The sequence below is a fragment of the Spea bombifrons genome, chromosome 5 (assembly GCF_027358695.1).
Source record: "Spea bombifrons isolate aSpeBom1 chromosome 5, aSpeBom1.2.pri, whole genome shotgun sequence".
Taxonomy (NCBI): domain Eukaryota; kingdom Metazoa; phylum Chordata; class Amphibia; order Anura; family Pelobatidae; genus Spea; species Spea bombifrons.
In genome coordinates, this window is record NC_071091.1 from 480180 (window position 1) to 495616 (window position 15437).

The following is a 15437-nucleotide window of genomic DNA, read 5'->3' on the forward strand; positions in this document are numbered from 1 at the left end:
CACCGTACACCAACACATACACACCCTACCATCATACAGTAACACACAAACACCGTACACCAACACATACACACCCTACCCTCATACAGTAACACACAAACACCGTACACCAACACATACACACCCTACCATCATACAGTAACACACAAACACCATACACCAACACATGCACACCCTACCATCATACAGTAACACACAAACACCGTACACCAACACATACACACCCTACCCTCATACAGTAACACACAAACACCGTACACCAACACATACACACCCTACCATCATACAGTAACACACAAACACCATACACCAACACATGCACACCCTACCATCATACAGTAACACACAAACACCGTACACCAATACATACACACTCTAACACACACAAGCACCATACACACAAACACCATACAATAACACACACACTGTACACCAACACATACACACCCTACCATCATACAGTAACACACACTCAAGCTAACACATCCATATACTCACTCTCCCCACACCCTAACCTTGCGTTACATGACCACGCTGAGCTCCTCAGTTACCACACGTTGGGGTATTGGGCACCTGCAGCACCAGGCTGAGCGCACCCCCGGTGACACCGCAAAGTGCATTGTGTGATCTATACGTTTGCTGACAATTCCACCGCAGAGTGTACCGACCCCATTGCAGGTGTCCTATTTGGGTCAACAAAAGGCCCAGCGGGAGACCCCGAAGATGAAGACCGGGGACCCGGCTGTCCTCCTTGGTCACTGGATCCACCCCCATGTTTTTGCTCCAGAACCAGAAATAACTATTGCCTCCCAGTGAACCCAGTTTGTTGTGACATGAAATGCCATCTATATAACCCCTAACAACCCCTCATATAGATAAGGCTGCCTTCCACCTGTCAAATATTAATAGAATGAAAGATATATTAACCTCTCCCAGCCCGGGCCGCGCCGGGCACTCACACAATAGGCCTGTCCGCATGGGCAAAGGGATAAACAAATGCTGGGTGCGGGGCGAGTTTTGTTTTTTCATGTTTGGTGGTCTGATCTCCCTCGGTGACTGATCTGTGGTCTGTTTGACCCGTGGGGCATTTTGTGTTAAAGAGTCTACTCAGGGGCAATAAACGCTCCTACCTGACATCACAGGTAGGTCCGTTGAAAAGTGATTCTACTGCAAAGTTTTAAAGGTGTTTCTATCACCATAGCAACCAGCGGAGCACTTCTACTAACAGGGATATATCTGTCAAACTCAGAGACTCCCAGATACACCTGGAGATACCCAGAGACTCCCAGATACACCTAGAGACTCCCAGACACTCCCAGATACACCTGGAGATACCCAGAGACTCCCAGACACATTGAGTCAAACCTAGAGACTCCCAGAAACACCTGGAGACAGCCAGACACTCCCAGAGACACCAAGTCAATGTTTCTCTGGGAGTCTGTGTTTGACTTTGTATCTCTGGGAGTCTCTGGGTCACTTTCTTCCTTGTACATGAAGGGGGAGGGGGCATTTGGCCACGCCCACTTCCCAAGCTACAATCAGCGCGATTGAGGTAATCTCGTGATTGTTATTATTTCTGTAGTGCTGGTATGGTAACCCTGCCCCATGCACAGCTAGTCCCAGGGCTGGCCTAAACGTTGTACTGCCTGAGTCAGACCACGCCCACACACAAACCAAGACACCCAGACACACAAACACCCAGACACACACACACACACATACCCAGACACACAGCCAGACACACACATATACATACCCAGACACACACCCAAACACACACATACCCAGACACACACCCAAACACACACATACCCAGACACACACACAGCCAGACACACACATACCCAAACACACACACACATACACACCCAGACACGCACACCCAGACACACACATATACATATCCAGATACACACTTACCCATACAGACACACACATATACATATCCAGATACACACTTACCCATACAGACACACACATATACATAATTGGACAATTCCAGTGGTTGCTATGGTGACATGACCGCTTTTCCAATTTTGCAGCACGATCATTGAATGTCCCCAGAATAGGGATTCTCAGCGAAGAATAATAGGCATCGCCGGAGCGTCACCGGGGGGTTAACCCTTCAGGGCCAAAGGGAACTTTTATTAAAAACTCTATGGAATTTTTCTATTATTCTGGATCAACCAAAACAAGCAGAGGAGGCTGGGAGAGCGGAATGGGGGTTTAGTAAATGAGTAACGACTGCCCCAGCAGGGGAATAAAAGCCATAAACATGAAATAATAAACTCTTTTATGGGGCAATTCGCTGAGTATTTATCACCCTTATTTCTGAGCTAAAATGGGGTGTTACGGACTGGCACCCCTCCCCCACCCCACGGGTAAAATGGGGAATAGAAAGACTGAGGGATCACAATGTGTCCAACCTGGGGAGAAAAGAGAGAGAGAGAGACGGGGGAGAGAAGAGATGGGAGAGAGAGAGACGGGGGAGAGGGAGAGAAAGGGGAGAAAGCGAGAGAGATGTGGGAAAGACGTGAGAGAGGGAACGGGGAGAGAAGAGAGAGAGATGGGAGAGAGATAAGTGGAACAGCCTCCCAGCAGAGGTGGTAGAGGGTAATACAGTGAGGGTATTAAACATGCATGGGATAGGCATACGGCTCCTGAATCTAAGACGAGACCAACGACTGATTAAGGTTTGAGTCTTTACAGCAGGACAGACGGCGACCAGACGGGGGCCGGCGGGGTCTTCAATGACTCCATGCACTGCCCACAGCCTCTGGTCGGTTAGTGCAGAAAGAACTACGTTTAATTAAAAAAACATAAGCTTCATGTCAAAAAAGCTAATAAAAAGTAATTTAATTTTAACACAGAAAATAAACCCAAATATGGGGATTTTGCAGACAGAATAGATAAAAAGGGTTAAATTATCAAAAGATGAAGACCCCTGAACTCTGCACCTCAGGCTGTGACCCCTGAACTCTGCACCTCTAAGTGCTGACACACCTGTATATCAACACACCTGAATACCGACATACACCTGTATACTAACACACACCTGTATACTAACACACATCTGTATACTAACACACACCTGTATATCAATACACACCTGTATACTAACACACATCCGTATATTGACACACACCTGTATACTAACACACATCTGTATACTAACACACATCAGTATTTCGACACACACCTGTATACTAACACACACCTGTATATTGACACACACCTATATACTAACACACACCTGTATACTAACACACACCTGTATACTAACACACATATGTATATCAACACACACCTGTATATCGACACACACCTGTATACTAACACACACCTGTATACTAACACACACCTATATACTAACACACACCTGTATACTAACACACATGTGTATATCGACACACACCTGTATACTAACACACTTCTGCATATCGCCACACACACACCTGTATATCGACCTGTATAGTAGCACACATCTGTATACTGACACACACCTGTATACAAACACACACCTGTATACTAACACACACCTGAATATCAAAACACACCTGTATACTAACACACATCTGTATACTGGCACACACCTGTATACTGGCACACACCTGTATACTAACACACACCTGTATATCGACAGACACCTGTATACTAACACACATGTGTATATCAACACACACCTGTATACTAACACACATGTGTATATCGACAGACACCTGTATACTAACACACATTTGCATATCGCCACACACGCACCTGTATATAGACCTGTATAGTAACACACATCTGTATACTGACACACACCTGTATCCTAACACACACCTGTATATCAACACACACCTGTATACTAACACACATCTGTATACTGGTACACACCTGTATACTAACACACACCTGTATACTAGCACACACCTGTATATCAACACACACCTGTATATCAACACACACCTGTATACTCACACCTGTATATCGACACATACCTGTATACTCACACCTGTATATCGACACACACCTGTATACAAACACACACCTGTATTCTAACACACACCTGTATACAAACACACACCTGTATATCAACACACACCTGTATACTAACACACACCCGTATATCAACACACACCTGTATATCAACACACACCTGTATACTAACACACACCTGTATATCGACACACACCTGTATACTAACATACACCTGTATACTAACACACACCTGTATATCGACACACACATGTATACAAACACACACCTGTATTCTAACACACACCTGTATACAAATACACACCTGTATACTAATACATACCTGTATACTAACACACACCTGTATATCGAGACACACCTGTATACTAACATACACCTGTATATCGACACACACCGTTATGCATATATACACATGTATACTAACACACACACATGTACATCCATACACACACACACCTGTATACTGACACACACCTGTATATTGACATACACCTGTATGCCGACACACACCTGCTTAAATGCTGACACTCATACCTTATATATGTACATATACTAATACATAGCTGTCTGCTCATGTGTACACACCTGTATATACTGCAACAGACCTACTTAGCCAACTGTGTGTCCTGCACTGTACACCTGCCCTACCTGAGAGGGCATCTGATAAGCCCCCAGTCTGAGGGCTTTGGAAGCAGCTGGCGATATCCCGGCTCCGTGTTGTGAAATATCTGTGTGTTATGAAGCCACCTCCCTCCCGGGGCTCTTGCCCCAGGAACCTGCCCCTCCCCGACTCCCGGAGCACTCCGAGCTTTAAAAGCAGAGCGAGACGAGGAGGCAGCCAGAAGAGCGACACCGACGGACCGAGCTGCCGGCTGGGTACGTGACGCGCCGTCTATTATACTGTCTATCCTTATATATACCATTATATATATATTTACTATTATATATATACGCAGAGGATCGCTGTGTCAGTGCAGGGTATATATATATACGCTGAGGATCGTTGGGTCACTGCAGGGTATATATATATATACGCTATGGATCGCTGTGTCAGTGCAGGGTATATATATATACGCTATGGATCGCTGTGTCAGTGCAGGGTATATATATATATACGCTATGGATCGCTGTGTCAGTGCAGGGTATATATATATACGCTATGGATCGCTGTCAGTGCAGGGTATATATATATATATACGCTATGGATCGCTGGGTCAGTGCAGGGTATATATATATATATACGCTATGGATCGCTGGGTCAGTGCAGGGTATATATATATATACGCTATGGATCGCTGGGTCAGTGCAGGGTATATATATATACGCTATGGATCGCTGTGTCAGTGCAGGGTATATATATATATATATACGCTATGGATCGCTGGGTCAGTGCAGGGTATATATATATATATACGCTATGGATCGCTGGGTCAGTGCAGGGTATATATATATATATACGCTGAGGATCGTTGGGTCACTGCAGGGTATATATATATATATACGCTGAGGATCGTTGGGTCACTGCAGGGTATATATATATATATATACGCTGAGGATCGTTGGGTCACTGCAGGGTATATATATATATATATACGCTGAGGATCGTTGGGTCAGTGCAGGGTATATATATATATATACGCTGAGGATCGCTGTGTACATACATACATACATACACACATATAAACATATACATACATACATACATTACATATACATACATTATACATTATATACATTACATACATGCATAGATTACATACATTAATACATATATACACCACCATTGGTAATGGATCAGAAACCAAGCCCGGACGGGGTTAATGTTTTAAATGACTATTGTAGCTGGAAACAGCTGATTTGTAACAAAAATCTCTTCATAGGCATACAGAGGCCCTTTATCACTCCCATCACGCATATCACTCCCATCAAACCTATCACTCCCATCACGCCTATCACCCCCATCACTCCCATCACGCCTATCACCCCCATCATGCCTATCACTCCCATCACGCCTATCACTCACATAACGCCTATCACTCCCATCAAACATATCACGCTTATCACTCCCATCACGCCTATCACTCCCATCAAACCTATCACTCCCATCACACCTATCACCCCATCACGCCTATCACTCCCATCAAACCTATCACTCCCATCACGCCTATCACCCCCATCACTCCCATCACGCCTATCACCCCCATCACGCCTATCACTCCCATCAAGCCTATCACTCACAAAACGCCTATCACTCCCATCAAACATATCACGCTTATCACTCCCATCACGCCTATCACTCCCATCAAACCTATCACTCCCATCACGCCTATCACCCCATCACTCCCATCACGCCTATCACCCCCATCACGCCTATCACTCACATAACGCCTATCACTCCCATCAAACATATCACGCTTATCACTCCCATCACGCCTATCACTCCCATCACTCCTGTGTTCCAATAGCACGTTGTGTTCCTTGATCCACGTTTAAGTTTAAAAGGTTCATTGATGGTTAAAAACCCTTTTGTAATTATGTTACAGACAGAAATTTCATTGTTTTCCATGAAAACAGCTGCGTGACCCCAAACCTTTGATCGGTAGAAGTGCTCACTCACTCGCTCGCTCGCTCACTCTCAGTAAGCTCACCCAGCTCTCTCCCTGCTTCTCATCTTCGCTGCCGTCGGCGCTCTCCGTGTGAACTGCAGCTTCACTGCCGTGGGGGTCATGTGACGCGGTTATATGCCAGACTGCTGCATGAATCACTCCCCAGGGCAGATATAAGGACGGGGCAGATACAAGCAGGGCAGATGATGACAGGGCAGATACAGGCAGGGCAGATACAAGCAGAGCAGATGATGATAGGACAGATACAGAAAGGGCACACACTTAAAGAAAGAGAATAAATATAAAAACCCATAACGGGGGCTCAGAAAGGATCCAGTAATGATGGGAATGCTCCCTAAAGTCCTTTCACTCCATTGCTTCATCCAAATCGTGTTACCAGGTCGGAGCAGCTGAGCTTCTCTAGTGCCTTCAGCCCCCAGCGGTAGCAGCGACAGGCGCAGAGAGGTGGATGCGGGTGCTTGATTTACTGGTACCGTCAGCCATTAGAATTTAAAAACTTCACATAAATAACACAAAATCCTAATTTCTTGCTCTGTGACTCCGGCCGGTCGAGGTAAAAGTCCTGTCTCTGTCTTTCAGGTAAACGTGCACCATGCGGGCCAATAGCTTTACCTATCTGGCCGCTGTGTTTTGTGTTGCGACGGCCATTTCCGGCACGCAGTCCCCCTCAAAGGGCCGGTATAAAGCGTCTATATTCTCAGACCTGTCCCGAGGTGAGATGGAGTCTGTCCGCAGCTTCCTCATGGAGCAGGAACATCTGAAGCTGGTCTCCTCGACAAACAGCCTCTCAAAAAACACCATCTTCACAATGGAACTCAATATCCCGAAAAAACGGCACGTACTCGGCTTCCTGGACAGAAACGCTCCGCAGCCCCCCCGAGAGGCCAGGGTCATTATTTTCTTTGCAGACCAGGTAAAGCCTAATATCACCGAGTATATCGTGGGTCCCCTTCCTCACCCCTATTATTACAAACCACACATATCCAGAGGAAACAAAACTGTCCGCTTCGAGGCCAGGCCATTGACTAAGACAGAAGCTAACAAGATTAATCAGAAGTTAACAGAGGTCACCAAAAAGTTCAACCACATATTGATGGACGTGTCTGGATACACGTTCTACAACTGCTCAGATCGCTGTCTCACCTACAGCGACAACTCCCCGAGAGGCGTGAAGTCCGGGGATCGCAAGTCATGGTTCATCCTACAGAAATTTATCGACGGATACTTTCTGCAACCCATTGGTTTCGAGATCTTGCTCAACCATCGATCCACAAACCCAGAGTTGTGGACAGTGGAGAAGCTCTGGTACAATGGCCAATACTTTGACTCGGTGGAAGAGATGGTTCTAAAGTACGAGAGAAATGAATTTGCCAAGATCCGTTTGCCAGACGACGAGGAGAGTGAGCGCTTCTCCAGCTACTACCCCCGTGGAGAGTACAAGACCAGGTCAGACATCAACGGACCAAAAGTGTGTGAACCTGAAGGCAAACGTTACCGGGTCCTGGGAAACTACGTGGAGTACGCCGGCTGGAGCTTCGCCTTCCGCATACGCCTGACGGCTGGACTGCAGATCTTTGACGTGCAATATAACAATGAAAGGATAGCATACGAGGTGAGCCTCCAGGAAGCCATTTCTTTCTACAGCGGGTCCTCAGCCGCCTCTCTACAGACTAAATATATAGACTCCGGATGGGGAATGGGCTCCTCCAATTATGAGCTGGCCAAAGGTATCGACTGTCCTGAAGTGGCCACTTACCAAGACGTCTACCGTTTCTACGATTCAGAAAGACCGGTTCGTTACAAAAATGCCCTCTGCATCTTTGAGCTTCCCACAGGAATCCCTCTACGGAGACACTTCGACAGGGACTCTCAGAGTGGGTTCAACTTCTACGCAGGGCTGGAGAACCATGTCTTGGTGGTGAGGACCATCTCTACTATCTATAACTATGACTACATCTGGGACTATGTCTTCTATCAGAACGGTGTGATTGAGGTGAAGGTCAGCGCTACCGGCTACATTTATGCCACTTTCTTCACTCCAGAGGGCATCGAATATGGCACCAGGGTCCACAGAAACGTCCTCGGGATCCTCCACACCCACTTGATACACTATAAAGTGGACTTCGATGTTGCAGGTAAGAGTCGGCCTCTATTTGTTCCTTTATTGATTGAGTAAAGGTGACACCTTTCTGGGGTGATCTGTTGATTTGAGCTGGTAGTTACCCCAGTGCACTTGTTTTAACAAGATGGGTGAGTGAGACGGGGCAAAAACATCCAGAAATGATAAATGGAAAGAGCTGTGAGCTCCTTGGAGCATCTCTCTGCGTTTGGTGACTCTGTGACACAGGAATATTGTAACACGTATGACATGATTCAGCCTCTATAATTATATATTAGTGACTCGAGGCTAATATAATAATTTGGGTTTGGTAAGACTGACCACAAATGGTGAAGAACGTCAGACATTGATTGGCAGGAGACGGCTGGCGGGGCTTTTAATCTCTGGGTATAACTTCCCCTAAGTCTCTGCCGTCTATAAATTCCATGCGGACGGTTTGTCTCTTAGATCTAAAACCCCTGATTTATTTTGTAAAGGGACAGAAAACAGCTTTGAAACGATCTCCCTGAGATATGAAAACATCTCCAACCCGTGGAGCCCAGGAGACTACGTGGTCCAGTCACGAAAGGTCCACACGCTGAGGAGGACAGAAAGACAAGCCGCCTTCAGATTCGGGAAACCCTTCCCCAAACACCTAATGTTCCAAAACCCCAACAAGATGAACAAATGGGGGCATCCGAGAAGCTACCGGATCCAGTACAATTCCCACGGGGACAGTGTGCTGCCCCGAGGATGGAAAGAGGAGAAGGGGGTGTCCTGGTCGAGGTAAATCAAAGCTTTTGTCAGATAGGGGGTACTCAGATATTTGTTCTTCCAACAAAAGATATATTCTGCCAAATATTTCCGCTTTAGGGCTAGGTCTACATTTATCAATTGTACACCAAAGGGTAGTAGATACATGGAGACACTTCCAGGAGATTGAGTGAGACCAGCAATCACACGGATACCCATGAGTCAGGTGTATAAGGAAAAAAGAAAATAGATGAGAGAGGGGAGTTTTTTCTTTTTCTCGCCATGCTGGTGACCGGCCAGCTTAAAACCAAAGGGGGCCGAAACCCGATGCTTGGGCCACATGAAAGACGGGAAAATGGGTGAAAGAAATGGGATGAAAAATGGCTGTGAGTCGGTTATTACGAATTACTCCGGGAGGTTACATTTGTGGGAGACTCCAGGGAGACTAAGAGGCCCAGAATCCAAGCCAGAAAATCCAGAATCTGGTAGCCTGTGGCCCCCGCAGAGCGCAGCCGCGCGGCCCTGTGACGCAGGCATAGTTTGGGGTTTTGGGATGTTGTCCCGGAGACGGTAGATTGAGGTACCTCTGCCGGTGTAACGATGGTGGTCAGTGTCCCGCTCTATGTCCCTCTAGATACAGGCTGGCGGTAACGCGGTACAGCGACGCCGAGATGGCCAGCAGCAACATATTCATTCAGTGTGACCCCTGGGACCCCGTTGTGTACTTCGAGAACTTCCTGCGGAATAATGACGACATCGTGAACCAGGTAAGAAAATACGTTTCCCGACCTCGTGCCGGAGCCAGAAAACATTTCCCCCAATATGTCTTCGATTGGTTAAATGCATTTAGGGAAGTTTGTACCGTATCACAGCGATACTCAAACGTTAGAAGTGACTCGGACCCCCAATTCCAGTTTAGCCCCCATTTGACTTCAGGGCCGTTGTCTGTGCGAACGAGCTGGAATTAGGCTTCTCGCGGCTTTGACGAGCTTCCTCATTGCGCTTTTTCCGTAGGATCTGGTGGCTTGGGTGACGGTGGGATTCCTGCACATCCCTCAAGCTGAGGACATCCCAAACACGGCCACGCCGGGGAACTCGGTGGGATTCTTTCTGCGTCCTTTCAACTTCTTTGATGAAGATCCTTCTGTGGCCTCCAGGAGCATGGTTATTGTGAGGCCTGTGGACAAAATGTTGAAGAAGGTGAAGATTCAGCGCTGGACCCCGGAAGTTCTCAACTTCTGTACTTCTGACGCACCGTTTCAGTACAACGGGACATACTTATATGACTGATCGGTGGGGCGAAACCATAAGCATCGGTCAGCGTGGCCCATGTTATAAAGGCAGCAGGTGGGGGGGTCAAAAGAAATCTTTAGCTTATTCTGAGATATACTATCCCATCCAAGGGATAGCCACAGCATTTAATGCAAACTCCCCTCCGTTTCCCATGATCCCTCAGTGCAGAGTGTATTGGAATCCTCCTGTCAGCCCAGCCGGAAGTAGTAAGCCGCTTCCTGTTCTCTTCCTCCGTCAGCCCGAGCAGGAAGTTGTAAGCCGCTTCCTGTTCTCTCCCCTTGCCAGCCCGAGCAGGAAGTTGTAAGCCGCTTCCTGTTCTCTTCCTCCTTCAGCTCGAGCAGGAAGTTGTAAGCTGCTTCCTGTTTTCTCCCCTCGCCATTCCGAGCAGGAAGTTGTAAGCTGCTTCCTGTTCTCTCCCTCCGTCAGCCCGAGCAGGAAGTTGTAAGCCGCTTCCTGTTCTTTCCCCGCATTGCTTTAGAGGGCAGGACATGAGCCTCCAGCGCTAGAGATTGTTTCCAGCCGCGCAGGTTCCTCCGTAACGCTATTATCACAGATATCTCAGGGCGACGGGGCGATTTAACCCTGCGATGGGGCAAGGCCGTCTTTAATATTGATTGGACTCCCCCACTCCCTAGTCTGGACCAGGCTTGCTTGCTGGTGGTGGGTAAGTGATCAGCCACTTGTGCCACTTGCCCACCCAACCTTCTGGAGGCAAGTTTGATTTAATATAAGATATGTGGCTGGGGGTCTCGTGTACTCGCCACGCTCTGCAGATCAGGAGGAGAAAGTCAGAAAGTCCTTCTGACCGTAATGTGACACCACGTGAGACGTCCTGGGGCGGAAAAAGAACGCAATATCCTGCCGATCGCATAGTAAACAAATGCTGCCGCTCCGGTGACTGACCTGAAACGGACATCTGCATCGCGATCCTCTCCGGGGTCGTTGTGGGCTCAAGGGGCAGCTGCTTTGGGTCCAGGGCCGGCCTGTGACATTAGACTGCCCAGGGCCAAGGATGAACTGCTGCCCCTCCTCCCCACATACTGTTTTATAAAGAAATAAATATCTTAGCCTCAAAGTTATGCAAATAAATTCAATCAAACTGTATTTTTATGTCACCCCTTTCTCTTTATCTCTCTCCTCTCTCCCTATATCTCCCCTTTCTCATTATCTCCCCACTTTCCTCGTTATCTCCCACTTTTCATTATCTCCCCCCTTTACTCGTTATCTCCCCCCTTTCCTCGTTATCTCCCACTTTTCATTATCTTTCTCATTTCTCCCCATCTCTCCTCTTCTTCATTATCTTCCCTACTCTCTCTTCCTTTTCTCTATCCTCCTTGTTATCTCTTCCCTATGTTTTTTCTTTATCTCTCCATTTTCTCAGTATCTCTCCCTATTTTCATCTATCGCTCCCCATCTCATGTCTTGGCGATCAGCATTAATAGCCGGAGCGCTTTGTGAGGGAGCCATGAGACAGAGCGCTGTATGAAGAGACCTCCCGCTCCCGGTTAGTGGGAGATCCTGCTCTAGCAGCGGGCAGTCCGGTCTGCCTCTGGAGAGCTGACAGGGTGGCAGAAACCACAAACTGAGGTCACGGCCAACAAATTGGCCCCCAGGAATCATTGGACCCGGGGTAGCTGCCCCTTTTTGCCCGCATTAAACGCGATCCCGGTGATGAGGGTAGCAAGATGGAAGCTTCTGCATACAGCCCAACAGAAAATAACAGAGGGGGAGGGGTTATATTGATAAGAAAATTAAAATAAATACATAATTAATAATGCAGGCTGTGGCCACGCCCTTTTAACCCCGCGCATTTCAACGGCTTGGAATTGACTAATAATCTATCTCCCGAGGGAGGATTTTTCCCTGGAGAAATGATCTGAGAATCGTGGGCTGCCGAGGGCTCCACACCGGGGCTCCCTGCGAATAAACCCCAAAAAAGGCCGCAGCAAAGATGAAGCCTTCGGCAGAGTTACCCCAAACTGCCTCTTCCATGTGACCCCACAAAGCTTTGAGGCGTCAATGAGCTCTGGGGCAAATGCGACAAACATTTACCCCACAGGGCTTTGTATTCCCTGCTCTCCTGGCATTAGCCCCCGAGCTGGGAAGGTGGGGGGCAGCGTTCTGGGTTTTTCGCTTGTCTGTTGGCCCCCGAGGTCTCTGATCCGTATTTGGGACTTTCCCAGCGTTCCTGCCCAGAGGTTCTGGGAACGTGACATGCGCGACAGCGTGAGTCCCACTCATTGCCAAAAACTCCCAAAATAACAAGAAAAACAGGATGCCCCCAGACTGCGAGGGGCAGCTTCCCCGCGAGCCAGCAACTTCCTGTACGGCTATCGTCCCCAATTTCAATGAAGCATGATGGGCGTTGTAGTCCACAGCTGCTGAAGTTACATTAGATGCTTAACTCCCTACTTACTATTATTATATGATTTATATTTTATGATTGCTTTATATATCGCCGTCATACTCCGCAGCGCAGTATAATGTGTTACTAATGATTTATATATCGCCGTCATACTCCGCAGCGCTGTACAATGTGTGTTATTATTATTTATATATCGCCGTCATACTCCGCAGCGCTGTACAATGTGTTATTATTATTATTTATATATCGCCGTCATACTCCGCAGCGCTGTACAATGTGTGTTATTATTATTTATATATCGCCGTCATACTCCGCAGCGCTGTACAATGTGTTATTATTATTTATATATCGCCGTCATACTCCGCAGCGCTGTACAATGTGTTATTATTATTTATATATCGCCGTCATACTCCGCAGCGCTGTACAATGTGTGTTATTATTATTATATATATCGCCGTCATACTCCGCAGCGCTGTACAATGTGTTATTATTATTTATATATCGCCGTCATACTCCGCAGCGCTGTACAATGTGTGTTATTATTATTTATATATCGCCGTCATACTCCGCAGCGCTGTACAATGTGTTATTATTATTTATATATCACCATCATATTCCGCAGCGCTGTACAATGTGTGTTATTATTATTATTTATATATCGCCGTCATACTCCGCAGCGCTGTACAATGTGTTATTATTATTATTTATATATCGCCGTCATACTCCGCAGCGCTGTACAATGTGTGTTATTATTATTTATATATCGCCGTCATACTCCGCAGCGCTGTACAATGTGTGTTATTATTATTTATATATCGCCGTCATACTCCGCAGCGCTGTACAATGTGTGTTATTATTATTATATATATCACCGTCATACTCCGCAGCGCTGTACAATGTGTGTTATTATTATTTATATATCGCCGTCATACTCCGCAGCGCTGTACAATGTGTGTTATTATTATTTATATATCGCCGTCATACTCCGCAGCGCTGTACAATGTGTTATTATTATTATTTATATATCGCCGTCATACTCCGCAGCGCTGTACAATGTGTGTTATTATTATTTATATATCGCCGTCATACTCCGCAGCGCTGTACAATGTGTGTTATTATTTATATATCGCCGTCATACTCCGCAGCGCTGTACAATGTGTTATTATTATTTATATATCGCCGTCATACTCCGCAGCGCTGTACAATGTGTGTTATTATTTATATATCGCCGTCATACTCCGCAGCGCTGTACAATGTGTTATTATTATTATTTATATATCGCCGTCATACTCCGCAGCGCTGTACAATGTGTGTTATTATTATTTATATATCGCCGTCATACTCCGCAGCGCTGTACAATGTGTTATTATTATTATTTATATATCGCCGTCATACTCCGCAGTGCTGTACAATGTGTGTTATTATTATTTATATATCGCCGTCATACTCCGCAGCGCTGTACAATGTGTGTTATTATTATTATTTATATATCGCCGTCATACTCCGCAGCGCTGTACAATGTGTGTTATTATTATTTATATATCGCCGTCATACTCCGCAGCGCTGTACAATGTGTGTTATTATTATTATTTATATATCGCCGTCATACTCCGCAGCGCTGTACAATGTGTGTTATTATTATTTATATATCGCCGTCATACTCCGCAGCGCTGTACAATGTGTGTTATTATTATTATTTATATATCGCCGTCATACTCCGCAGCGCTGTACAATGTGTGTTATTATTTATATATCGCCGTCATACTCCGCAGCGCTGTACAATGTGTTATTATTATTTATATATCGCCGTCATACTCCGCAGCGCTGTACAATGTGTTATTATTATTATTTATATATCGCCGTCATACTCCGCAGCGCTGTACAATGTGTTATTATTATTTATATATCGCCATCATATTCCGCAGCGCTGTACAATGTGTTATTATTATTATTTATATATCGCCGTCATACTCCGCAGCGCTGTACAATGTGTTATTATTATTTATATATCGCCGTCATACTCCGCAGCGCTGTACAATGTGTGTTATTATTATTTATATATCGCCGTCATACTCCGCAGCGCTGTACAATGTGTGTTATTATTATTTATATATCGCCGTCATACTCCGCAGCGCTGTACAATGTGTGTTATTATTATTTATATATCGCCGTCATACTCCGCAGCGCTGTACAATGTGTGTTATTATTATTATTTAGATATCGCCGTCATACTCCGCAGCGCTGTACAATGTGTTATTATTATTTATATATCACCGTCATATTCCGCAGCGTGGTACAATGTGTTATTATTATTATTTAT

At 46.0% G+C, this 15437-nt stretch overlaps 1 protein-coding gene across 1 annotated transcript; it reads left to right on the forward strand.

The window, feature by feature from the left end:
• Nucleotides 1-4782: 4782 nt before the first annotated feature.
• Nucleotides 4783-10795, forward strand: AOC1 (amine oxidase copper containing 1). The gene is made up of 5 exons (XM_053466057.1): nt 4783-4857; nt 7188-8743; nt 9204-9492; nt 10094-10226; nt 10474-10795. Exons 2-5 carry the CDS (start codon nt 7201-7203, stop codon nt 10747-10749), a joined length of 2241 nt encoding a protein of 746 aa, XP_053322032.1. The 5' UTR covers nt 4783-4857; nt 7188-7200; the 3' UTR covers nt 10750-10795.
• The last annotated feature ends 4642 nt before the right edge of the window (nt 10796-15437 follow it).

Excerpts from the sequence above, each read along its gene's own strand:
- AOC1 (XM_053466057.1), top strand. The coding sequence starts at position 7,201 with ATGCGGGCCAATAGCTTTACCTATCTGGCCGCTGTGTTTTGTGTTGCG. Across the intron at positions 8,744-9,203 it reads AGTGGACTTCGATGTTGCAG|GGACAGAAAACAGCTTTGAA; the intron begins GTAAGAGTCGGC and ends TATTTTGTAAAG. Across the intron at positions 10,227-10,473 it reads ATGACGACATCGTGAACCAG|GATCTGGTGGCTTGGGTGAC; the intron begins GTAAGAAAATAC and ends CTTTTTCCGTAG.